The 27,176-nt window shown below is 53.2% G+C and overlaps 1 protein-coding gene across 1 annotated transcript; it reads right to left on the reverse strand.

Annotated features, from left to right (window-relative positions):
- On the reverse strand, nt 1-26,882 carry F8 (coagulation factor VIII; the record flags this gene model as incomplete). Its single annotated transcript, XM_082488495.1, has 26 exons — nt 1-430; nt 661-837; nt 1,135-1,283; nt 2,176-2,320; nt 3,144-3,299; nt 3,790-3,875; nt 4,208-4,279; nt 5,526-5,642; nt 5,849-6,031; nt 6,129-6,357; nt 6,955-7,161; nt 7,989-8,154; nt 8,465-11,225; nt 12,511-12,720; nt 12,890-13,040; nt 13,344-13,555; nt 15,102-15,195; nt 16,176-16,350; nt 17,445-17,679; nt 17,955-18,176; nt 20,095-20,202; nt 20,653-20,724; nt 21,761-21,973; nt 22,433-22,555; nt 22,857-22,981; nt 26,734-26,882. 26 exons carry the CDS (start codon nt 26,880-26,882, stop codon nt 275-277), a joined length of 6,693 nt encoding a protein of 2,230 aa, XP_082344621.1. The 3' UTR covers nt 1-274.
- Between the last annotated feature and the right edge of the window lie 294 nt (nt 26,883-27,176).

Below are 27,176 nucleotides of genomic sequence, written 5' to 3' on the forward strand. Positions count from 1 at the left end.
TACTGGAAAATTACTGTTTAATTCTTCAGCATTACACTGGAAAATTACTGTTTAACTCTTCAGCATTACGTCTGACTATATGGCATCTGGCAGATGAAGGACAGGAAGAGTTTGCTAACGAGCCAGCCACCACGACAGCTCTGCAGGCCTTCTCCTGCCCGGCAGCAGGGGCGGCCAGGGCCCTGGTGGGCTGTCTCCAGCCCTGGTGAGAGTTCAGTGTCCGGATGGATGCGGGTCCTCAGGCTGGTGCTGCCCTTGCCTGGCCCCGCAGCTGTCAGTACTCCTGCTGCGTGTCGCAGCCGAGGAGCTCTATCCGCAGGGCAATGTGGTTGTACCACTGACGGGGGTGTATCCTCACATAGCGTGCAAAGAGGGGGGGTTCCAGCGTATTCATCACTCTGCTGGTGTGGTCTCGGTTTGCCTTGAAAATCTGGAGGAGAGAGAAATCAGGGGTGTGCTCTCCTCAGGTGGTATAGGGAGCCCATGGCGTGACCAACCCAGACAAGCACTGCTTGGGAATGCTTTAGGGAGGAAAAAGCATGGCCCAGCTCACTGCTCATGCAAAAAAAAATCCTGTGAGCACGTTTGCTGCCAAGGGCTGTGCTTCCTGCCCTGGGGGTGGCCATGGGCTGCCTCTGGCCATGGAGCAGCTCTGCCTACCTTCTCCTTGCCGTCCTGCAGGACCGGGCTCCAGTCCACACCATTCTGGCTGCTGGAGACAGCAAACTCCATCACAAACATGTGTGTGAAGACAGCTTTGGCACCTTGGGTTATGATTGCGGTCACCTTCTTGGTTACTTCAAAGTCCACCTGCAACCACTCGCTGGGGCTGTTGGTCTGGGGAAGGACAGAGTGGCTTGAACCCTTCAGCAGCAATGAGAAGTACACATTTGTTGCAGCTGAAGCCAAGCCAGCCCTGCACATAGTCCTGGACTTCACCTGCCCTACCGAGGCCTCTGGTTGGAGCTGCTGGGTACTAAATCAGGCAACTCTCCTGCCTGCGCGCAGGCAGCTCGCACAGTGCACGTGGCTGTACACACTCCCCCCGCAGCCCTGGCTGGGAGAGGTTGCAAGCACCCCGCCTGCCTGCCCATGCCCCACCGGCCCACCTGGGGATCTCCTTGCATGGGCTACCTTTGGCCTCCACGCGTTGGTTCTCCCCTGTAGGTTCAGGCGGGCCTGGGAGGGTGACCAGCTGGAGAAAACGTTGGTGCTGTAGGAGGATGCGGAGATGCGCTGGTCAGGGATCCCTCTGTTCTCCATTCCCAGGGGCATGGAGCAGCCTGGAAGAGAGGAGCGATGCTTGTTAGAGGGAGAAACAGACCCGTCATGGAGATGCCTTCTGGCTGCTCACTGGTCCAGCTGCCCTCCATGCACTTTCCCCAGTTATAGGTTCCCCTGGGCCTTGCCGCAGCGTCATGGTCCCTGCGCTGCTCAGGGCCCCTGTGTGCAGCACGGCTCTGGCTGGGGAGTGCCAAACTACACCTGCCACTAGTCCCACCTTCTTTGCTCCCTGGAGATTTTATCTAGGAGGAGGAACGTGAAGAATTTGTGCACCTGCCAGGACATAAGGAGAACCTGTCTCCAGGGGAAGGACAAGAATACCTGGCAGGGAGACACCCTGCACACGGTGTGATCAGGTGTCCATGTGCACAGCTACCTCAGCGCTGGCTGGCAGGCTTGTGGCACGGGGTGACAGCACAGCCGCTGCTGGTTGTAGCTGCTGAAGAGAGTCCACCCCACTGGCATGGGAAGCTAAAGAAAGGAGCCCAGAGCACCACTGCCCCAGGTAGCACTGTGGGCCAGAGCAGTCTCGCCTGGGAGCGGCAAAATCAGAGGAAAAGCCAATAGCATCTGTCTCTGCTTGTTCCCTGCTCCCCCAGACTGAGGCAGCAGCTCCCCAGCTATCAGCTTAGCTGCTGCTGGAGGTTTCTGGTGGTTCAGGAACAAGCAGTGGTGAGAGCTGGCCTCATGCTCTCCCTCTGGTATTGCTATCTCTAAGACCATAATGAGATTTTCTGGCTTTGTTCCCCCAACATCTCAATGCCATCTCCAGCTTCCTCCTTCCTGCTCCCACAACTGCCCGGGGAGTCCTGAAATACGTGGAGCTGGCGCTCAGCACTTCATTTTATCAGGCCCCAGCTTTGGTGCCTGGAATCCAGAGGTGGGACATACTGTTCAGATCGCAGCCGATGAGCTCCATGCGCAGCGTGGTCCGGATGCTGTAGTGAGTGGGGTTGATGCGGATGTACCGGGCTATGATGGGAGGGTTGAAGAGGTTTTCTTTCACTCCAGTTGCATCTACATTTGCAAAGAACAGCTGCAGGGAAAGGGAGAAAAGGGATTGTTGTACTGGTGGAAAGAGAGGTAGACAGGACAAGGATTAGTGGAGAGAACATTTCTGTCTGGCACGTCTGTATCTTATCATCATCCTTACAAGAGAATGGCAGCTCAGGGAAATGCTTTGAGATGTGATTCAGACCAAAGAAGTGTGAACGGGCCAAATCAGAGTGAATCACTGAGAAACAGGAGGAGAAAAACTTAAGGTCTATGCAAATGAGCATGTTTATATATTTTCACCAAAGACAGGGGAGAAAAAGGAGAAAAAAAAAGTCAGTCCTGGGACTTTGGAACCTGGGAAAAGTTTTGGCCACAGCTGGTGTACATGATGGAGACTTTTCTGGATACTTTTCTTCTCTCGCTAAAACAATCAGCTTATGCATATTCAGGTTGTGTTTTTTTCTAACGAGTAGAGATCCCCCAAATCATCTGCATCTGCACAATGTTTTTAGAAAGCCAAATTTGCCTTTGGGGTCAAAAAAGGTATTCAGGCAAAATCTTACGCCTAGCTCTAAGTAACATGCAACATAAGGTTAATTGGTGGATCTCACAGTCACCTGGAATTGTGGAAAGAAATAGCTCAGTCAATTTAAAATTAGACAGATGGACACAGACAGCAAGTCCCTTGCAGATCTGCGCTCTGCAGATTCTTTCATCCTGGCCATAAATGCTCACTGTTCCTGCCCTAATCAAATATCTCAGGGGCTCAGGAGATCTCTGCCTTGTGTAGAGGTCCCTAGCCCTTGTGACCCCAAGAAACCCCATTCTGGGAAGACACTGTCCTCAAGACCCGTTCGCCTTACCATCTGGGTGCTGGTGGCATTTCCCTTGTATTTCTTCCACCTTTGCCCATCAAGGCTGTAGAAGACAACAAACTGGGAGATGTACAGGCTGGAGAACTTTTGTCGGGCCCCTTGGGTTTTTATGCCATGAATAATCATGAGATGCAAAAGATCCACCTGAGAATGAAAGTCAGGGACTCATTTCAGATGGAAAATCCAAGCCATGTTCAGGCAATGCACTGTAAACCCATGGAACTTGCTTCCTTGTGACATAACTGAGCACAGGTTATGAAACTAATTAAATAGTCTTTCCTAAGGGCACAAGTCATCCAACAGGTGGGACAGGGCAGAGGAGAGTGCTTTGGAGAGGTGAGCTGTTCTCACTTGGTCTTTGGGGGATTTTTGCACAATCCAGTGCTGCAGCTGGACCATCGAGTGATCCTTCTGCTGCACTGAGAAGGGATTTGGGGGTCAGACCAGCAGCAACCGTGGCCAGACTAACTGCCATTAGGATCTCAGAGCTCCCCTCCCAGAGGGGAAGCAGGAGAAGTAGCAGGATGTAGCTGGGGAGACACTGGCCGTGCAGGTCCTTCTGCACCATGCATCAGCCACCAGCATGTCTTTGCAGTGCCCTTAGCAGTGCCTCCAGCCACAGGGCTCCTCTTACCTGGATCCAGGCGTTGCTGTTGTCGGTGCTCCAAGCATTGATGGAGCCAGTGTTATCCAGCCTGGCCAGGTAAGGAGCCCACTGCCCTGCAAGGCGAGCACACAGATATGAGGGTGCTGCTGGCCCCTGGCACCACCCAGCCCGAGGCAGTGAGAAGCCCACCCACAGGATGGGGCCTGAGGATCACTTTAGGGTTTAGTAGCCACGTACAGGGTGGCAGAGCACTGACATGATGGGCCAGACATGTGGGAAGGCACCTCCAGGTCCCAAGTGGGACTCTGACATGGGCATGGATGGAGGAAGGACTCTGCCAGGGACCCGGTGTAGCAAAGCCTTGGGCAGGCAAGCACATGAGTTGTTGTTGGCTGAAGCTGCCCCGACCTCAGCTGCCTTCTTTGCAGCAACAACCCCTACTCACCATACTGCCCCGACGCTGTGATCTGAGAGTCTGCAATGTAGCCCGAGGCCATGCCGAGGGCGTTTCGGCAGTCTGCAGCCAAACAGGGAGAAAGAGGGTGAAAACCAGGGAGAATTGATTAGATAAGAAGGCTTTTGAAGGAAAAGCCTAGGCTGGGTAGCAGCCTCCAGGCTCAAGGAGGTTGTTTCAAGTCTCCAGGAGCCCCCAGGCTTGTTTGTTTCACACCAAGCAGTGGGTTTCAGATGCTTCCACACCCACCCCTGAGTTTTAGGGGTGCTGGAAGTTCTTGCTCCCGACCCCGATGTCAGCAGCAGAAAGCTCCCAGCATCAGCCACAGCAGCCTCTTGCCAAACTCCTGTCCCTGAGTCCCTGACCTCTCATTCCCATGCCCTGATCTCCCAGCAATGCTGACAAGTGTCTCTTCCTTATACCCGTGTCTTGCTCCTGGGCCTTTTTGTTGCTAGGCAGCATCTTTTAAAAACAAATATCACGTTGTGAAAGTCTGCTTGACACCTCTGTCTCTCTGTGTCTCTCTTCTGGTCTGCTGAGCACAGGGCTGTTTGTCTCTTGTAATAACCATTATTATTAGCGACTTGTCACATCTTGGCATCTCCGCTGCATGGCAAATGCTTCTGGGGAAAATGTGAATTTGAAATCTTAAGCAGATTTTTAACTTATGGAGACAGTTTCCAGCTGACATTTAATACTCTTTCAGGAAGAGGAGAGAGACTGTCACTGTGTGATAAAATACTACTCTCACAAACCACTTCCCCCAGTGCTCACTTATGGTGAGGTAGAAGGGTGGTGTTCTGGGCTGAATGGAGTCAGAGGTTTCCTGGATCTTGCAGTTGCTTTTGGGGCTGTTTTTGTCAGAGCAGCCTGTATTCAAGCAGTATTGCTCGCTGCCTCCTGCCATCACTCTGTGCCTCAGTTTACCTCTGACACATGGTTAGGCAGCTGGGCACTGTTCCTTTCCGACAGCGCGGGCAGGCACCAGCATGTCCATGCAGTTCTGGGGGTAAGTGCATAAGTCAGGGGACCCTCAGTTTTGGAAAACAAGAGCTCTGGGAACAAATATTTGCAGGCAAATGAAGCTGGTCTCTCCGCCTTCACCCCGACTGTGTCCCTGGCTCTATGCGCTCTGCTGGGCTGCGCAGGGTGGCAAGGGCTGAAGTTGTGACTTTCTTTCAGAGCGAAAACCCAGAAGACCCCACTTGGGCCACCCCAAGGAAAAAGCCGAGAGCCCTGGGGGACAGGGAGCTCAAAAACATGCTGGCCATGGCAGCAAGCTGGCCAGGGCACAAAGAAGATCACTCACTCTGGTTGTACACAAGGAAGAGAGCACTCATCCCGGCTTGCTGGTGCTCTCCCACTTTGCACTCTACCCGCCAGATCCCGGCATGTGAGGGCCACATCTCCACCGTCCCGAAGACACCTGGCCAGGAATGAAGAGCAGAGCAGAGGGGAATTACTGGCTGTAATAACGTGCCACAGTGCCAAGCACTGTGCAAACACAGAGCCAGACTCTTCCAGATCCATTCCCCCTCCTTGCTATCCCCCTGGAGACTTGGCACTTCCTAACGGGCATGGACATGAAGCCCTGGTAGCTTGGGTGTGCATGGTGCCCGCGCTGCATCTCACCGGGATAAAGGTTGTAGACTCCCATGCGATACTCCTGGCTAGTCCTGACGCTGAACAGCTGCCCGTGAAAGTGGACGGAGTGGATATCCTCAGTGCTGCCCATGTTCAGGAGGTGCCATCGGACCCGTTGCTGCTGAGCCATCACCAGCCCAGGCAGTGTGTCACTCGTGTAGCCGTTGATGGCTAGGGAGGGCAGCGGTCAGGAGCAGCTCAAGACTTCAGGGTTTTTCCATCCCAATACAGGTTGTGGGATGGAAAGGGCAAGGGCAAGGGTCCTCACCGTGGAACGAATGGTTTCTCTTAAAGTCAGGGTTGTCCTGCTGGATGCGGCAGGGAGGGCGGCAGTTCCTCTCCATGTTCTCCAGGAAGTACCAGCTTTTGGTCTCGTCAAAGATGGTAAAGAGCAGGGAGAACTCCTGCACAGCCAGCTGCCGCTTGAAAACGAAACTCAGCACCCCACGGCGGCAGATGATCAGTGGCCCAATGAGGCCCGAGTGCAGATCCTTCTCCTGCCAGGGAGCCAGGAAAGAAAGTTTTGCCTTGGAAGGGGAGGCAACGCTGATGTCCACAAGCGGCACAGCAGCGAGGAAAGCGGTGGCCATGTCTGTATCCCTGGCCTGGCTCCCACTCACGCACAGGGCACAGCAGATGCAGGGTGGGAAGGAAGCGCTGGGTTCACTGGGGGTTCCTCACTCTGCTCCTAGCTAAGAAAGGCTGTGCAGCAAGTGTTTGCACATGCTTTCAAGAGAAGTGGTGTCTGTCTGTCCAACTGTCCAACAGTCCCTGCCCCCCTAACATTGGAACCCATGGGCCAAATTCAGCTAGATTTGGCAGAGGGGTAGGGGACTGCAGAATGCTAGTTCCTTACAAGCCTCATAAGCTGGTACAACTGGGGAAAGGGGGAAAAAAAAAACAATTAAGAGAAGGGAAGAGAAGAGAAAGCACCAGCATGCATTCATCACTGTATTGTACACCTGAGAATCTACACAGCCACAGGCTGCTTTCAGCACAGCACCACAGAGAAAGCCTTGACCTCACAGCCAGGACCCAGGCACGCTGCCCATCTCTCTTTCCTGGGATGCCCCATGGAACAGGCTCCCACTTACCAGGTCCACGTTGGAGAAGTAAGCCCAGGCCTTGCAGTCAAACTCCTGCGTGGTAGGTGCCATCTGAGGCAGGACTTTCCAGGAGTACCTCCGGAGCTCGCCGGGCTGCACCGCCTCTCCACCCTGCGTTGTACTCTGCATCTCCTCGTAGGCTTGCAGTGTGGAGTGGAAGGAGAAGGGTCGCGAGGCCAGGTTCTTGAATGTAATCTGGAAGGCAAAGCAAAGGGAGCGTGGGAGGGGACTAGGTGCAGCACTGAAAGTGCCCTGGACCCTGGGGTTGGATCCAGCCAGCTGGTGGGAAGGAGGCAGCCATGTCGCTGGTGCCCAGACCTCCAGCTGGGCCCCATGCAGTGGCCATCTCCTGCTGAACCACACGCTGTGGCTGTGCAGCGTGACCCCCAGCGGAAAGCACATCCAGCCATGTCAGCAGGATGAGGCCCTCTCCCTGCTCAATGGGAGCAAGGTCAGCTACACTACTGTCTCTGCAGCCCAAAGGTGCTGAATCCATCCTGGTGAAGATCTCAGTGAAAACTGGGCAAGTTCTCCAGGCATACAAGTCCTGAGCCTGGTGAAGAACATTTCACCTCTTCCTTACATGGGTGCTAAAGGACCTTTGGTGGTGGGGGTCTATGCTGTCACATAGAGCACCCAAAGAAGCTGTGCTGGACCCTGATTAACTCATTATCTTTTTTACAATCTCTTCACCCAAAAGGTGCCCTGCATCAAGCTCCTCGGGCTGTGCTGTTACAGGGGTTGGGTCTGCAAAGCCAGGGCTTTGTATCTGAACACTGAGGTTCCTGCTGGCCTGTTCCTCCCGCCACTGAGGTCCCTCTGAACGGTGGCTCTGCCTCCCAACCTGGTGCCATCCATGTGCCATGCAGGGTGCCAAAGGGGCAGCTTCTGCCCCCAAGCCCTGAAGGTGAACCCACGGGCATCTCAGAGCCTACAGGCCCACCTCAGCATCCCCTCTGGCTGAGCACAGACAGCAACAGGGAGGGTTCGGGTTTTATAGGAAACGGGAACTTTCAATTCACCATGATGACATCTTCAACTTCTGCCCTGATGTATGGCCCAAGGATGCCCAAGTGCTCATCCAGCTCTCCCCGCAGCAGCGGCTGCGTGAAGGAATCGTCCATGTACTCTCGGAAAACCACCTTGCGGTACCGCCGGAAAGGCTTCCTCCTGCCGCTCCAGGGGTCCCTGCTGGGGTGAGGGCAGTTAAGCAAGTCAGGTGATACTGTCCCATAGGGAGGGCAGCCGTGGTAGGGCTGCTGCAGGGCAGGGGTGATGCAGAGCCTAGAGCATCCCTGACCCACTTGCAAGGTCAAGGTTGCTGGAGTTACAAAACTCCCCAGGTGGAAGGGAGGGACTGGGAGCATCCTTCCCCTGGGCTGCTTGGCTGGGTCATACAGTCGTAGACCTGTGATCTTGCCTGCCAGGACATGCCAACTCATGCATCAAGCCATGCCATGCAGTGCAGGAGGAATACATGAGAGACAGTCAGACTTACGTGGCTTTTAGGAAGTGCTGGGGTCTCTGGTTGCTGTATTCCCACATCACCTCCACCGCTGCAATGAAGTATTGCCGTACTTCCCCCTGGAAGGAGCGCGGGTCATGCTCCTCTTCCCCATAGATGTCAAAATCCTCCATAGTCTGCTCTGTGTCGCCATACTCATCGTAATCTGGCTTGTCAGCCCTTGGCCTCAAGGGGCCGGAATGGGTCCTGTTGTTCAGAGTCAGTCCCTCCCTATGTCCTGGGTCATGGTTCTTCTGCCCAGCTGTACTGTTCCTTTCCCCATCCATTTTGGGCTCTCCTAGGCCCTGGCCCTCTCTTTTCCCAGTTTCTCTAAGGACATCTTCCCCACCGAGCACCTGCCATCCATCTGGACTGGCTTGCACATATTCGACTGTTTTTTTGGTAGCACTGTGGTTGCTAGCGGGGCTGCTTGGAGACAGGGAATAGTTCTCTTTGGAGGCTGGTTTCATAGGGATTCCTTCAGGACTTTGCCAAGACGTGCTCTCGGGGATGTAGTCCTCTGTGGCATTGGCCTTGTGGTGCTGAGGCTGAGGATTGAATTTACCCAGCTGCTCCACAGAGTTTGTCTCCTCCTCCATCTGGCTTCTCTCCTGAGCTTGCTCGCTCCCAAGAGTCCCCCAGACAGCACCTCTGCCTGGCTGTTGCTTGGCCAAAGCTGGGTTTTGCAAGCTCCCAGCTTGTCCCGCTGCCCCCAAGGATATCGGGTCCCAGTTCAAGGCCATGTCTGCAGCCACAGCAGCAGCCTGAGTTTCTGAGCTGCTTGCTGCCATTGCCACCTCACTCCCCAGTGCTCCCTGTATGGGGACGGAGTGTCTGCTCTGCTGGGCCCCCTCACTGCTGCTCTGGACACCCCCATCTGTGCTTGTCCTCCCCTCAGGATGCGTTTCATCAGCACTATCTCCAAGCAGAGCCTGTGGGGCATCCCTGCCCAGGTGTAGTCTCCCCTCAACCATGTTTGATTTTTCTTCCAGGCTTTGCTGGTCCACCATCACCTCAGGCAAAATGTTGTGTGATATCAGTGACCTCTTTTTAAAGTGAGTGCTGCAAAAAGGGGAATGAGGTCCACACACCTTTGGGGCTTTCTTATTCACTGCTGTCTCAGGGGCCTGGCTGGCCAGATCCTGCTCTGCTCTGTTGCCCTCAGAGAGGGGCTCCCTGCTGCCAGGCCAGCTGGTGTTGGGAAGACCCAGACCATGCATCAGGCTCTCCAATGACCTGGCTTGTCGAGGCTTCTCGTTGGGGTCACTCACACTTGGGGCTGGAGCTCCGTGTCTCAGAAACTGCTCAGGGCTGTTTAAGAAAGCATTTGGGAACTGACTTGTGTCATTGGCCACAACATTTGATTCAGGAAAGGCAGGACTGTCCATCTCTGGCAATTCCTTAGTGGTTGTAGCATCCTGAAACACCGACTCCAAGATTAATTCATCCCTCTCTTCTGTCATTATATATCTGGAAGGCTCAATGTCATTGGTATGTGCAAATATGGTTTCTAGAAGGCTTGTGCCTTTGACAAGTTCACTGGCTTCTTGTTCTGTGCCACTTCTTGCAGGCAAGGAGTTACTTTCATCTGTGAGGATTTGTTCTTGTACAGGTTTGCTGGGTCCTAGGTCTGAGAAAGAAACATTTTTCCTTTCAAAAGATTCAATAAAGCTTTGTGAAACCACTTTGTGAGGTCTTTTTTCCCGCCTAGCATCTACCTCATTTGATGAATAATTGCTTTCTCTGGTGTGACTATGATTTACAGCATGAAAAGTCCTGTTGTCTTCTATCTCGTCTGAAGATGCAGAAGGATTGTCCAGTGTGGAAGAAGAGTTATGATCAGTACTTAAAACTGGTTCTGTATTGATTGTCTCCTTTGACTCATATAGATTTAAGGACATTTTATCAGCCTCTCTTAGCAATTTGTCGTCAGGACCCTGTGAAGACATGTCTTGAAGTCCCAGATTGTGGTCCAGGTCATTCTGGTGAAATAAGCTCCTGTTCTCTTGAAGAGGAGCTTTGCTAGCAGCATAAGCAATTGAGTCCCACAAACTTGCATGAGTAGTTGTCTTTTGAGGCTCTGCTTCCAGGATCTCTAATGTATCACCAGACTGGACCATTGTCCTTTTCACTGGCTCCTGCACCTCTGAGATTTTTGTCACCTCATTTCCTGCCAGAGCACCTTCTGAAGCTGGCGTAGCTTGGTGCAGCCATTGCTGACCTTCTGAGCTCACAGTACCATGGAGCCTTCCACTGTCACTCGCCAAGTGTTCTCCAGGTGGTAAAGACCCAAATCCTTCATCCTGGCTGATGATTTTTGACAATTCTTCTTCATCTTCCAGGAAGGATTCATAGGACACTGGCTCATAGTTTGTCTCTGGCAGAGACGACATGGAAATATCAGATGGATGTGGGATTGTTCCTAAAAGTGTGGAAGTGCCATTAGAAGGGGGATCAGAAATCCTGCCATTGCTCAGGAGGGCCCCATGACTGGGTTCTGTCAAGCACAATCTTGGCTTCTCGGTCTCATTTCTGGAAGAGGTGACGTTGTTCAGTTGCTCATTCACACATGGCCTGTGCCATGTTTTTCTTTTAGAGAAGCCCCTGGGTTGGAAGTCAAAGGCGTCCTCCTCCTCAAAGTCCACATAGTCTTCCCCATCAGGGTATTGCTCATGTTGGCACTGCAAGACTGTGAACTTGGCGCGCATCCCTCGGTCTCTGAAATCAGAATTCAGGCACCCCAGCGTCCAGACGCCTGTCTCAAGAGAGGACAAGAGGACACCATCAGGCCACTACAGTGGGAAATCAGAAGAGCTGCCATCCCCACGCCACTCCCTTGCTAGTGCAACCTGTATTTTCAGACAGCCTCTGGTTCATGGTAGTGATTTCATGTTTTCACAATCCCTAGAGTATCTTACAGCTGGACTCACAAGACATCAGGGCTGCTGGCAACATCAGACGCAGTCCTGACAAGCACGATCAGCAGGGCCAGTGTTTCCTGCAAGAGCTTACCGAGCTACGCACACCCGCGAGGCACCAACAATAGCTTGATGCGAACAGTTAACGCACTGAGAACCCACAGAGCCTCCAGGATTATCGCCAGCAGCAGAGTAATCACCATAATCCACCCCCAAAAACATGCTGGTGCTGTCAAATACACCTCTCTCCCAGACACAGTCGTCATGTCTCTCCCACTCAAGGAGAAAGAAATGAAAAGGCTGTCTCTTGCTCACATCCATCCCCGGCCAACGCGTTTGCTCCCCGCAGCGAGCGCCTCTGCTCCAGAGTGGGCGAGGAGGTGTGTAATAACCAGGCTCTGACGCTGGAGAGAGCTGTCATCTGCTGCTGGCCGAGCTGCTCGCCAGCTTCAGATCAGCGGGCAAAAATCAGAGCTCAAATGGATGCAATGTTTGGCAGGGTTTTAGAAAGCTTCCTGGGATATCTCGAAACCCTGTCAGCTTGACTTAGGGTGCAGCGTCTGTCACCGTCATATCAGTGTTTGTAATCACACGGTGAATTCTCGGTTTCCTCTGTGAGTGAGGAAACGGTTAACGGCTAAGGAAAAAATGCTGAGTAGGGGGAAATAAAACTGAACTCTGAAGCAAATGCTTCCTAGGACTTCTGCCTGGCTGCGATTTCTGTCCCTGCAAAGGTGTGGAGATAAATGGGATGCTGTGACCAGCGGCTGAACCCACAGCAGGGACAGCACTGCCGCTCCCCTTGACCTCCGAGCTTGCAGCCAAGGGTGCAGAGGCAAGGTCCACGGGCTCGCGTGACTGCAGCCAGCTTACTGACTTGGCAGCCTGTGTGACATTAACACACCCTGTTAATGAAGTAAAATACAGTCATTTCATTTCTTTGATTTAAGCTCTGGAAGGATTTAATTATTGCCTCTCACTTTGCTGGTTCAGCAGGTTGTGCGTCCCTTTGCTCTGTGGGCTGCCAAAATGCGATCAGGTACCAGAGACCTGGCTGGAGGTGCTCACTTATCTCGCTGTGATACCAACCCCATGGCTTATAGAATAGCCCGTGTTACTAACCTGGCTTTTCCAAACTCATGAAGACTGTTTCTCCAGAAAATGGGAAAAGGGTAAGCACGTCCTCGAAGACCATGTTGCGCTTGAATGTGTTTCCAGAGAAGAAGATGGAAAGGAAATCTGTTTGGGCCCCAACACTCAGGACATACCAGTACACAACTTCATGCAGGCAGAGTTTTGGTTGGAGGTTGTCAAACACAAAGCCGTTAATAGCTGGAAGAGAGCAGGGGTGAAACCCAAATCAGGACCCGATTCCCCCATGGCTGCCGAGCTGCTCCACGTTCCCTGCTTGTTCCCTGGGGCAGGGGTGAGCCTGTGCCTGCTGGGGCTGTGGGGAATTCATGAGGGACAATCTGCAGGGAGCCCCTGGCCAAGCACTCACTGTGCATCACGTTGGAGGCATAAAACTGGGGGTCCTGGGTATCCACATGGGCTGCATCAGTGCAGAACCGCCTGATGTTCTCCTCCAGGTACCAGCTGCGGTTCTCATCAAAGACTGAAAACAGCACCAACCTCGTCTTGTCTGACATTATCTGGAAGGCGGAATGGGAAGCAGTTATTCCTGGTCTGATCAGAGCACCCCTGGGGCCCAGTGTAGCTGCCAGGTCTTAGCCTGGGTGCATGGGCAACAGTTTACTGCTATTTCACCGGAGTTAGGGTCCAGGTTTGGAGAGAAGGGAGCATGCAAGGAAGGATGGGAAAGGAAGGGGCATTGGGACCGATGGTAGGGTTGAAGAGAACAGGACAGACAAATTTGGTTATACCCAAGTATTTCATCCACCGCAGTTATTCCAGTCTTTCAGCCTGGCAGTTGAGGCGACAAAGGAAGAACCCACCTGATTTCCCCTCTGATCCATGGACTTCTTAAAGCAGATCAGGAGGGGCCCAATCAGGCCTGAGGCTGTGTCTCGGACCGGGTCGATGGAGCTGTAGTAGAAACGGGTGAGGCAGCGAGGATCCGCCTGTGTTGGCCCATCCTCAGTGGTGATTCTCCAGCTGTAGGTAAATGACTGGCCAGGGGGGATAGGAATGTCCTTCACGTCCTTACCTGGCAATGCACAGCCCAAGAGCAGATCAGTTAGGTCTGGGCTGCTCCTGAATCCCACTTTTTAAAAGAGCTCAGAAAGGAGGTTTCCTGACCACACAAGTTGCATTGAAAACTACCCAAACCCACGCCCACCCCAGGCTGGCACACTGGCTGCCAGCACGCGCTTGCATGGAAAATTGATCTGGACAAAAATTGCCCCTGGGAGAAGTTGAGGATGGAGATGCATATGCCTAATTTTGAAAGCCCTTGAAACTCCTGCAAACTGGAAAATTTGGCCAGTCTCAGCTGTGTCTGGGCTCTGGGCTACCTAGAGATGAAGGTGCAGGTTTGCAGATACAGAGCTGGGAGAAAATGGGAGAAAAACAAAGCAAGGAAAGATAGATTTTTAAGCAAATACAGCTAGACCATGAGAAAAGCAAGGAGAACACCTGGAAGGCACAGAAGGGAACTCAAATGCAAATAAATCCTTTGAGCATTCCGCAGGATCTTGCACTGATGTAGCCTTAGAAAAGATCTTTCTCTGCTCCAAGTGCCCATCTGAGCCGCTATAAGAGCGTGGTTTGCAAACCTCATATGTCAGTCAGAGTAGGAATAGCTGGTTTTATTTATACTTCCCCCAAAAGCATCATTTCTGTGGCTCCAGGATCACAAATTTCCCACTTTCACAGAGTTGAATTGCTGGCAAAGCTGGTGAGCTGTCTGGCTGGGGGATGTTGACAGAGGGGCAGGGACAGGGCTCCCAGCTCCCTTGTGTGGCTTGGCTCCTTCAGTGTTGCCAGCTGATGGCCCACTTTGCCCTTTTGACTCTCCTGAAGGAAAACCTTAATTTAGATAGCAACAGGTCACAAAGCTGACCTAGTCCGCTGAACTCATTACCGGCTGCCGTCCTGATTCTGCCACCTCTGCTGCAGCTGAAGAGTTTTTCTCCAGCCTCTGCAATTGCTCCCATCTTTATGATGCACCCGAAAGGGCAAAAAGGAGGAGGGGAGAGGGATGGGGCACAATTGTTCCCTGGTGGGATGTGGGTTGGCCTTTCACAAGTCGTGATCCTGGAAGCATGACAGCAGCGGATGAAAGCAGTTCTGGGAAAGGGACCTGGTAACTCAACAACCCCAGAGCAAAAACCGTGAAGCTGCAAGGGGGAGAGTATGAATCATAACGAAGCCCCCACATTAAATCAGGGCAAGGGGGACCCCAGGGAATGAGGACTGTAAGCAAACTGGTAAACACAGGCAGGATCACCAGGGTGGTTCCTGCCTCATCAGAAAGTGGAAGCCCCCGGGATGGACCAAACAACACGGTCCCACCTCCCTGGCTGACGATAACCCTTCTCCCAGCCATCATCCAAGCCTTCCTTAAAGGCAGGGATACATGGCACCAAGGGGGACATGAACCAAGAATCATCATCATCGCCAGGATTGCAGGGCTCGGGCGCTTGGATGGATGGGTCGGACAACCAGTCTTACTACGGGCTGCAGGAAGCTCTCCTGGCCCAGAAGAATGGCAGTGGCCAAGTGATGTCCCAAATTCTCCTGGCCTGCCTTACCTTGAGAGGCCTTCATGGCATGGTATGGCTTTACGCTGGTGAGGCCGTGAGGGTAAATGTTGTACGGTCGGCTTGCCAGGTTCCGGAACACGATCTGAAATGAGGACACCCAGCAGAAACATGTAATGCTTTCTGAATATTGTGAGCCCTTGAGGCTGCCCTCAGTGTCCTCGCAGGGAGGGAAACACTGGGCAGCTGTGCTCTGGGATCGGCTACCTGCCAGTGTCCAACAGGGAGGAACCCAGGCATGCCTGGGACCACAAAGTAGGAGTCAGAATAGAAGAAATGACTGTTTATTTCTTTACCAACATACACTGTCCATCTTTCCCAGAGGTGCTCATTTTAGGGAGGGCATGAAAATATCAGATTTATTAAAGGCCAAGTTGCTATCTTTAGTCTCACTTTGCATATGAGACAGAAGATGTCTGTCAATCCAGGAGGCCCCAGAGGACCAAGACACTAAATATGCACAGCAGTCAACAGCTTCAAAGTGGTCCTCACTTCACTGCATATGAAGCTCTTCATTTACGTCTCTAAATAGCTCTGTTGGGGCTTTGCCACAGGCGTTACCTTCAGTTCCATGCCCACAACTGCACAGGGAACCCCAGGCAGGGAGAAGAAATGTGAAGCTCCCAGAAACCGTCCCATTCCTCCTAGCAGCAAACAAGTCAAATGGTTGGTAGAGGCACTTGGGGAGACACGAGTGACAGTCCCCAATACTGTGTGGTAAGAGCACACAGATGGAGAAGAGGGGAGGATGAGATGACACTCATGCCTCAGAGGAAGGTGCTGGATGCCATGTGTCATGGATTAATTCACGTGATTCATAAGACGCCTGCAATGAAATCAAATCAAGGGGACCAGGCCATATTCTGTGCATCTCTGCTGATCTTACTGAGAGTATTTAGCTTTAGCTTTCAGTAACATCTGCCTTTCTGATGAACTTTGGACATTACCAAACATTGTAGAGCACCTCAGGGAGTGCCACAAACCAAGAGCTATTAGGAGGAACAGCATCAAGATTTTAAGTTTCCCCTTCCAGTCCCTCTTCATGGAAAGCGATCTATCTCTTACCTTAAACTGATCTCCAACCTCTCCCTTAATGACAGGCCCCAGAATTCCCTTGTCCAGTTCATCTAACACCTTGCGCTTCTTGAAGGTTGCGTCCTCGTACTCCACAAACATCACTTTCTTATACTTTGAACCGATCCGCTGAGGGCCAGCCTCCAGGAACAGGCTCGTGATGTTTCTGCAGGCAAGGCAGAGAAAGAGCAAATGGCCACATGAGGGAGACTGTCAGAACCAGAGCAAGACCTTCCATCATTCAGAGACCTACACAGCTGCCTGGGGACTGCCAGTGCACAGTGGGGACGCTCACCCCCGCCAACACAATATACATCCTGGGGAATAAAGTTTCAAGTTATTCAGTGCTTCTTTAATGGAGAAAGCTTCAACTAGGTTGCACAGTACCAGCCTTGGGCTGACACTGCCCTGTCTTGGAAGGAAATGGTGACTGTGAGAGCCGACAGCCTGGCAGACTGTCCTGTGTCAGGGAACACCCCCAGTATGCGAGCACAAGGCAACAGAGCAGCTGCCTTTCCTTGATCATCCCAGCTCTTTCCCAGGAGCAAGGCCAGCCCTAAACTGGAGAGGACACCTCCTCTGGCTTACCCTGTGAGAGGCTGCAGGTGGGGATTTCTGCCCCACATGCCTTGCTCCAGCAGCTGCTGGCTGGAATCCCCATCTAGGGCAGAACCTGGTGACCCCACTGCTGAGCCAGCCCCAGCCCACACAGCCTGCGTCAGCAGAGCGATGTCGGGACTGCTGACCAGTGTCATCGCCACGCAGTGCTGACTAAGGTACTTCTGCTAAGATAGCGCATTTGCATCACCTCTCCCTCCAAGAAGTGGGGCAGCAGCAGGGACTAATTGCCTCTGCTGTTTAGAGCAGGACCTTCCAGACAGGGCAAGGAGACCCACGCTCTGGGGCTTCAGGCACATGTCCTGGCTGTGCAGGGACTCCTGACTGGAGGGTGAGAAGGGTCACCAGGCATAGCTGCCTTCTCAGAAGGGGTTGACCCCGAAGACCTGGGCAACAGACAGACAAATGCCTCAAAGACAAATGCCTCCCCAGGGCATTTGGTAAAATGAAGCAAAGCCAGGTCCTGCCTTCCCATGACTTCCCCAAGACCATCTTTGTCCTGCATCCCTACTATTAGCATTAATAATGAAGAAGAAGACTGTCCAGGCTGAGCAGAAGGAAAATACATTTCTCCGGAAAAGGGGAAGAGCTGGCAGGGCTGCCGTGAGGAGCAGCCTCATGGGCACACATCCCCACTCTCACCTGTCCAGAGTCACTGGCTTCATGGGGGCATAGTCCCAATCCATTTCCTCAGCCGCAATGTAGTAAGTCCAGGTCACAGGCTTCTCTTTGGCAAAAGAGCGCACTTGGATCACATGATAAGTTTCCTCATCTTCTTCAGGGTAGTCCATGTCCTCTGGCTCGTCTGACAGCTTCCCCATCTTCACCAGGCGCTCCTCTGGACACTCCTCCACCTTCACAATGGCCTCCATGCCAGCTGGGTTCAGACAAGCCGGGCAGAAAGGGTCACACTCACATGCCAGCACATGCACACACTCTCCCAGGCTCTGCCTGGGAGATGTCCTCTCCACTATTGTCCCCATCAAATGGGCCATCACATGGGCAACCTATGCCATCCTGGTCACGGGCCAGATTGCATGTGGAAATACTATGGAGCAGGAGTAGCACTGGAGCTTCAGCACTGCACAGAACCCTGAGCCCAGGCCATCCCCTGAACTTCTTTTCCCCCACGATCTTGCAAAATAAGGTTACCTTGCTGATGGGACAGCATTTGGCAGAACATCCGAAACCAGCCAGCTGTTCCTGGCATGGTCTGGGCTGTGAGGTATGTGGCAGGGGAGATTTCTAGGCTGCTGAGACGGTGGCTTCTCACCAGGAATGTGTGGGCTTCAAAGAAGATGGAATGGACTTCTGGCCCAGTGCCCAACCCGATCACGTGCCAGTGGACCTGCTTCTTGAGGCACAGTGTGAGACCTGCAAGGAGAGAAGGAAAGCACCCAAGAATCAGTGCTGCGTCCATCCCTTGTCCCCACTCTTGGTGTCATGGACTCAGAGCCTGACACATGCCAAGTCCCCTGCCCTGCAAGGTGCTGGCTTCAAGCTGGAGAAGTAGCATGGGAATGTGGACTGTCTGAGCAAAACAGAGGTGCAGGCCACATCGTGCCCCTGAGATAAAACTAGATTTACAGAGTGAGGGACTTTGGCACAGGCTTTGGGAGACATGCTGATGGGAACTCACAGCGGGATGCAGTGGCAGAAGAGGTAGATGTGCTCCTTGACTCTATGAATACAGGAATTGGAAACTGGAAAGGGGAATAATTTGTCTGATCACAACACTGGCAAGCCTGATACTAAAACGTTGCATCTGGGACAGAGCTCCAACATGTCCTCAGCAGTAGCTGAAATACCCCAAAAAGGGCAGAGAGAGGTCACCAGGATTATTTGAAGGCTGGAGAAAATTCCTGCTTCAGAGAGAGACTCAAAGAGCTCAGTGTGCTTAGGAAATGGGAGAGGACTTGACTGCATTGTAAAAATATTTTCCTGGGGAGAAACCGATGTGTGCTGAAGGGCTCTGTAATCCAGCAGGGAAGTGAATAACAAGAACAAGTTCCTGGAAGCTGAAGCCAAACAAAGTCAAATACAGAGTCAAGCACTTGTTTTTGGCAGTGAGTGCGATAGGTGACTGGAACAGATCCCAAGAGCCCAGGAGGAGACAGGGTGGAGGCTCCCTCCTGAGGCCCTCAGCTCTCCATTGCCACCTTGCCATCAGACACCTCTCAGGCCCAGTCCCACAGCCAGACAGGGAGTTGCTGGGCAAAGGTGGATACCTTCTCGAGAAGAAACCCACTGTGCAGACACAGTGGCTGACCATGAGGTTTACTTGGCTCTTAAACTCCATGGATCCACCAGGACAGGGAATTCAAGGGAGTTTTGCTTTTGCCTTTTATTGGAGAATGGTTGCTGATGGCAATGACTCTCCTGACAGCGTTTCCCAGTTTGCCTTGGAGATTCTTCACTCTAAGGCAGCTCTGGACCTTCTCCCAGAAGAACATAAAAAAATGCCAACTTCTGTCTTCGCTGAGACCACAATTGACCTTTTCTTTTGCTTTTCTGGAGAAAAGGAGGCTCAGGGGAGATGTTATTTCTCTCTACAACTACCTGAAAGGAAGTTGTAGCGAGGTGGGTGTCAGTCTCTTCTCCCAAGTAGCTAGTGATAGGACAAGAGAAAATGGCCTCAAGTTGCACTGAGGGGTCGAAGGGGGTGTTAGATTGGATATTAGGAGAAATTTCTTCACTGAAAGAGTTATCAAACACTGGAACAGGCTGCCCAGCAAAGTGGTTGAGTCACCATCCCTGCAGGTATTTAAAAGACGTGTAGAAGTGGCACTTAAGGACATAGTTTAGTGGTGGACTTGGCAGTGTTAGGTTTACTGTTGGACTCAATGATCTTAAGGATCTTTTCCAACGTAAATGATTCTATCGTCCCATTCCCCACATCCTACAGAGGTGTGTTGTCAGAGCCAGGCTAGTGAGAGCTGAATTTTCCCCTCAACACTACCTCCAGCCTTGTTCACAGAGGTACAAGAGATGAAAATCTTTGCTACCAGCACCATTCCTGGAGAACTCCAAGAAGGTTAGCTGCACTTGGCAACACAGACAGTGGGGAAACAGGTCCTGCCCTGCTGTAAATGGGCAAGGCAGATCAAGGAGTTGAGATGTGATAGTCCCTCTGGGGTGAACACAGCCTAACAGATCCATCACCTGGAAACTCCTCTTGATGTCCCTTCTCGCATCTTTTACCAAGCTACCTTCAGTTTACAGACCTGGCTACACCCCTGTTCCTAGCACCTCCCATGCCCTCCATCCTTGTCCCCGGCACACTGGTACTCACCAGGCAGTGAGCCGTTGATGTAGCCATTGATGGTGTGCAGCTCTGTCCTGTCGTGAGGCAGGGGCTGACGAGCTGCCAGGGAGCCACGCTCAGAGTACCAGCTTTTCCCTGTGGAGAGAGGAGGATGCAGCCAGCTTTCACTTGAGAGCATTTCAAAGAAAAAAGAAACCTTCTCACTGGGGTGAAACAGTATGAAAGCCAAAATCCAGGGGGGTCACATGTGTGGTGCCTGTTAGAAATCCACAGCAGCCCTAGCCATGGCTCTGCATCAATGTGGTGGTGACCATTGCACGTGACAGGGCATTACTCCCTCGCAGCTTTAGCCTGTGTGATGGGAACACGGCCAGGGCATGGGATGGGAGATCTGAGGGGGCTGCAATCTCCCTGCACCTGGGGCACAGAAGGAGTGGCAGTACTGCACCAGGAGCGCATTGGTTGGGGGGGGCTGTACAAGGCTTAGACCCTTGGGAGGCAGCGTGGGAGCTGAGCAGCTGCGCTCACACCGTGCCCCGGACTAGGCTGACTTCAGGGTCTGACACCAGTCAACAGGGTAGTTACCTTCATCAAACACTGCGAAGAGCATCACAAACTCCTGCTGCATGTTCTGGTTCCCATCACCCGCCAGGGTCCCTGCAAGATGTCACAGGATGGATCTCTTCAAAGGTCAGCAAGCACCATGCCCGTGTCCCCAGGGAATTCCCTTTGTGCCCTCCAAGAACTGGTAAATCAAGGCCAGGCCGTAGATTGCTTTTGTCACAGCCTTGCTTCCAGCCTTGCAGTCCCCAGAAGCCCATGGTTAAGAGGCAGCTGTCCCCAGAAGGCATAGAAAGGTCAGTTTGTGCTGCCTTCCCCTCACAGGCTCTCAGGATCCACTTAGTCACCTGGAAGAGCCCATTTTACCTAGCCCCTTCATCAGTACCATCATCTGTGCTCGCTCATTGTCTAGACTTTGCTCGTCAGTGGAGAAACTGCTCTTGGTGAGTCACTGGAGGCTGCAGCTGTTTCCCTGGCAGGAGGTGACTCGTGCCCATTCTTCTCCAGTGACTACAGAGGGGTCTGGACAACTACCTCCAGGAGACAGCTCAACCAGGGGTGACCAATCCCACCCTAGGTAAACTTCTTGGTGCCTTGCACCCAGCAAATATTAACAGTCAGGGTTTCATCAACTCCATGTTTAGCGAAGGAAGGAGAGCAGGCACAGGTACTGCGGACCGGGCAGTGCCCCAGGTGTCCTGCCTCTCTCCTGCCTGGTCCTTAATCCTTGCTGATAAAAACTTCCCTCTTGTTCTTCCAACAAAACTCTGTTTGACAAAGCACTCTGGCTGACACTGAACAATCACAGCTTGGTATAGTTCTGAAGAAAAGACAAACATTTATGCCTCCACAGCAATTCACCTCATGGAGAGATAAGGTTCAGATACAAGGTGGAAGATTTCATCTGTGGTCTGAAATCTTCCAAAGGAAAGATGCAACCAATTTCTCTCCAGCAGGGAAATCCAAAGTGTGTTTGGCTCCTGCACCGGGGAGGGACTCTGAGGAAAGGGCCAAATCTCAAAAGTGCTGTTGTTGGCCACAGCCATGTTCAGCCTCTGGAAGGGATCTTTGATTTTTCTGCTTTTCAATTCACGATTGCATCAGACCTGTCCCCATCCTGTGCTGTCCTTACCAGGTCGGCACACAAGCAGGGCTCCGATCAAACCGGAGTTGATGTCCTTCACGCTGTCGATGTTGGAGGAGTAGGAGTGGGTCAGGCACGGTGAGTCGCCATCTGTGGGGCCCTGGTTTTGCTGGATTTCCCAGATGTATGTGTGTGTCTTCCCTGGATCCACCCTGTCACCCTCCTTCTCTGGCTGGCTGGCCTCATCCTCATACCCTGCACCTAAAGGGTGCCAAAGGAAAAGCCAGATGTCACTGAAGGTTCATCCCCAATACACCATCACTACAGAGATGCCTCTTCCACCAACCCAAAGCGCGGACTCTCTCTACCCCAGCCGCCGGGGCCAGCCCGACTCCCACCAGCAATAGCTGGTCTCAGGGCAAGGAGACTTGCTTGTTGAGCTGTGCACCCACCACCTGCCCTGAATCTGAAGGGCACAGTCTTCCTGGCCCTAAGCATCCAACCTCAGGTTTAACCTATGTATTATCTCATTAACTGATACAGATTTGCTCTGTTCTGTTTGCTCATCTCAGCTCATTTCTGGGCTGGGCATGGTCTTGTTGTTCCCCCAGGCTAAGCCATCTCGGTGACCATCTGTCCTCATAGAGGGACGTGAATAGCAGGCTCAGGGAGGGATGTGCTCCTTCCTGGCTTGCAGCACCTGGCTGTTGCTTGACTCACCCTCTGATGCCTTCCAGTAGGACACCCCGACGGCATGGAGGTTGTATGGGCGGGAGGCCAGGTTCTTAAATGTGATGACCACGGTGTCGTAGACTTCTGCTCGGATGGTGGGGCCCAGGAGACCTGAAGGGGAGAAGACAACAGGGTCAGGCAGCTGGGGTTAGGCAGCTCACATCCAGCCATGACCCCCAAAGGCTCTGGGCTTTCCACCTGCACAGTTAGCGGTTGTCCCTCAAGTAGCATGGCAGCATCAACTGCTCCAGCACCAGCAAGGCTCCCTGCACCCCCAGCAGCTCTGCTGTACTGGGACTCTAACCAGGTGCTTTCTCATTCCTGGCCAAGGAGCTGCCAGCACCCAACCCAGGGATGAGTTTGGCCGCTGTCAAGGAGAGTTAGGGCTGACAGTGCTGTGGGTGCTTCTTACCCATCCATGCTGGCTTGGGCTTGGGCTGTGTGAACAAGGCATCACGGTACTCCACAAACACGGCCTTCTTGTACTGGGGAGGGACACCAGGCGTGGGGAGCTGTGGACCAGGGTGCCCCGACACACTGCAAGAGGAAGGAAAAGCCAAAATTGATTGTGCAGCCCTGTCCATGAACGGGCAGCAGCCGTCCTCTTCCTCCCCTCCCCACCAGCTTGCCTGTGCCGTGCCAGTGCCAGGGATCGCTCACTCTGTTGTGTCCTTTTGGTTTCCTGACAACCCCAAGGTGTGTTTGGAAATGTTTTGCTCAGCTTACGGATGACAATGTGGCAGTGGTTAACGTCACGGTGTTAGTCACGATGGAAGAAGACAGAAGGGCAGGAGGCACAGCGCTGTGCCCAGCTGCAGCCGGGAGCTGGCACAGCCGCAGGCATCGCTGCCAGCCTCCTGCCTTGTGCCTTACCCGCTTTGTGTGTCCCTGCCAGGGCACTGGGAGTGCTGTGACAGCAGTGCCACTATGGCCTCTGCCCCACAGCCACCCCCCACACCATCCCCAGCACCTTCAGGTGTGGCTGACACATCACATCACGTCTAACCTTGAGCATCTTCCCCAGCTCCCCCAGGAAAGAGACTGTGTCAGGCTGCATGGCGGGTCACGGCAGTTTGCTCTGTGGTCTGAGCAATGTCCTCGCATTCGTTTCTTTTCTGACCAAACTGGGGTTTACAGCCAGCCCCTAAAAAACTACTCTTTGCAGCAGGACGATAAAGGAGCCCTGAATGTATTTCACACCCCACTTATCTCTGCTGGCCACTTTCTGCCTGTAAGCAGCTTAACAAATTCATTTTCCAGAAGGAATCTGGCATGTTTATCAGGATAAAAAAGCCATGAATTTCTCCAGGGATTTTAAAGGCTGGCTTATCAGCCCCAGGACTGAGACTATTTCCAGTAACCAGACAGACCGCTTCCAGTCTTGTTTTGTTTGGAGTAAAAGTCACGTGGTATTTTCTTCCCTCTGAAGAAGCAGGGGGATTGCTCTCCCCCTCTGACTAAGCCTTCATTCAAGCAGCAGTTCCCATTGCGACTCTTCCTCAGGAGGAAGAGGAAGGAGTCAGAGTGACTCAAATTTGGGAAAGGGCGACGCACAGTCGCCCCCACACCACCGGCTGAAAGCCACCTGCAGCTGGAGGATGCTGTGGGGAGAGTGGGGTTCACCCTCCCTAGTGGTAGAGCAGGACATGTGCCCACAAAAACCCCACACGTGCCCAGCTTCTGCCTTTCCCGCCACGGCTGTAACCCCACGTTCGGGCTGGCAGGAAGCCCCCAGCAGACACAGCACCCGTGAGCAGGGCCACCGCATTCAGCTGATTTTGCCCACGAGCCGTTATCATTCCTGACTCGATGGCAACAGGGTCCGGACCAAGCTTTTGCTCTCCAGGGTGACCCCAGGCTGGGAGGTGGCCGTGCCGCTGGGTCACTGGCACTGGGCTGCCCACTGTTGGGAAGCTGTGCCTTCAACTCTAACTTGCATAAAGCTCAGCTTTGAAAATACATCCCTGAGATATGAGTGCCTGGTCCGGCTAATTCTGCGGTAAACAAGGCAGAAATGCTCTGGAGCCAGGGGGATTTTGCTGGCATGTGGGGGCATGGCTGGGAGGAGACTTGGTGACACCAGGGCTCAGCACCAGGTCCCAGCTGGCACGGCAGAGGCTGACAGCCTTTGCAGGGGACGAGGAGGCAGAGTTAAGCACAGGCATGTCTGATCCAAGTGCTTCTGGCTGGACCTCTGCACTTGGGGTCCCCGTGGACTTCCTACCCCAAGGGCGGCTGAAGCTGAGGCAGGGAGACAAGTTCCTGGCGCCTTCGATCAGCATTGTTAGCTGCACTATCTGTTCATCTCTCGGAGCCGGGAGACAGCCAAGGTAAACACTCTGTGCTGCCGAAACACTCAAACACGGGCTGCTGCTATGTGGCCGCCAGCTCCGAGCCAGAGCTGAGATCCCTGGGGCTGTCATGGGACGTGCTGGTCCCGGATCCAACCCTGTGTGTAGCGTTGTTTGGGAGGAAGAGACACTAAAATCATGGGGAAGGCGTAAGCAGCTCTGGCCTGGCGTGCCATAGCCCATTCATTTGGCAGAGCTTTCCACAAACGTGCCAGAGAAACCACCGGATACATACAGGGGTTTTGGAGGTCCTGCCTGCAGGTGCACCCTGGGGGCTCCAAGAGATGCCGGTACCATGAGGGAGCACAGGTGGAGCAGAAGACACCCCACGCACAGCTCGGAGGCACTCCAGCTCTGGCGGCAGCTTTGCTCCTGCCACACTCTCCTGGCTCGCTCTTGCATGCCCCTTCTCCCCAGCCTGGCTATTTTCCTGTGCTGTCCCCGCACGGGGCGAACTGGGCTGAGGCTGCAGGGCCAGAGAAAAGGCACCATCATCCAGCTGGAAACAGCCATGCTGAGCAAGCCCTGCTTCCTACCATGGCTCCCCCAGGAGCCACGCTGCCCAGGCGTGCCCTGCCTCTCCAGGGGGGAGCACACCACCACCTCCCTCCGAGAAAATCAAAGTTATCTTTCCCCATTTTAGAGAATAAGTGACCTCAGGCTGCCTGATGATGCCCCGATCGTGCCCAGGGCACAGCCAGGTCCCTGAGTCACTCCCGGGTCAGAAACAGTGTGTGAGCATGTCATTAAAGCCAGTGCCAAAATAGAAAGCCACAGCATTGAATTAACAGCATGAGTGACCTCACCGCCACCACATCCTAATGGATCTGAGTGCAACATTAGTAAAAGCAGGGCGGGGGGGACATTAGAAAAACAGGGGGTGCTGGATGCAAATTTCCTACTGAAGTAACAGGGGGGGGAGGGGGGGGGGACGGGGGACACAACACAATGTAACTCTGATACAGCTAGTCAGGCTGACCTAGCTCATCACCAGAGCCTGGTTCCCAGTGCCTGACCACAGCTCTTCGCTGCTCAAGCCAGTATGGGTCTGAGATGGGGTTGTGGGCTGACATTGCCCCCGCACAGAGCCTGGGGAAGGGGATGTGGCAGCAGGGCAGAGGGAAAGGGTACAACATGATGCACAGGGGATGTAGCCATCCAGCTCTGCTCCCCATGCTGAGCTCAGAACAGCCCGTTCACAGCCACGCGTGTCCAAGCCAACAGTGTCTCCAGACAACACCGTTCTGATGCCTGAGCAATACAACTGCCACTTTTCCTTCCCACTCCAAAGTATTTGGGCAAAACCACCATGCCTTCCTCCCCATTGTCACTGTGTACAAACACCATTCTTTGCCTAAACACTGAAAATTGTTTTCATTCTCTGCAGGAAAAATTTCAGCCCCAGCAATGTAATGTACACAAAGATATAAATAACTAAAGCTGGGTTTTACCAGAGGTAGACGCAGGCTAAGTTATGTCAGGGGGGCACAGCCAACCTCCCTCTGCAGCCCCCAGGCAGGGAGGCACAGGACCCCATCTCCCCTCCCCTCTCCCCAGAGCTCCCGGGATGCAGAGCAGAAGAGAAATCACAGGCTGGAGAACCAGCTCTTGGCTCTGGGCACAGACTTTAAAGGGTCACAGGCAAGTGGCATTAAGATAAAGCAGTAGAGAGTAGTAATGCAGAGCAGGTCTACATGTGTCTCTGCAGATTCATTACATCTGTGCGTTATCAGAGGTTGGATTCATTACATCTGTGCGTTATCAGAGGTTGCACTTAGTGACTCCCCATTCCCAGCTGTACCAGCAGCTCTGTGCACCCACCCTGCCAGGTTGCACCCACCTACCTGCCTGCCCAGACCCAAGCTCACCACGCTGTGTGTGCCAGGGTGGGAGAACACACATAGCAGGGTGCTGGAATTGCAATAGAAAAAGCTTTACCCTGTAGGCGCTTGCAGCACGGAGAGCAGGTCGCTGTGCGTGTAGTCCCATGCGGTTTCCACTGCACCGATGTAGTATCTTCTGACTTTGCTGGTGCCTTCCTCAACCAGGCAGAGGAGCAGGAGGCCATGCAGGGCTCCCACCAGCATCGTGCCCACCAGCTGGAAACTGCTCTGGCTTCAGGAGGAAAAGTGAAAAGGAAGGAATGAGAAAGGAAAGAGGGGAGAAAAGCCTTTATCTTCTCATCCAGTTGCTGTAATCCACAGGAGACGATGATTTAAAGCCAGCACCTGCAGGCTCAGTCAGAGCACTGGGGAGTTTCTCAAAGACATCAGGAGAGGAATCACCCGAGCGGGTTAGTGCAAAGAGGAGCATATGAGCGATGGACTCTCCCTCTCTTCCTCTGGGGTGGCAGTGACAGGAGGAGAGGAAAAAACAAAAGG

This window comes from Vanellus vanellus, assembly GCF_965231255.1.
Source record: "Vanellus vanellus genome assembly, chromosome: 10".
NCBI classification, from domain to species: Eukaryota; Metazoa; Chordata; class Aves; order Charadriiformes; family Charadriidae; genus Vanellus; species Vanellus vanellus.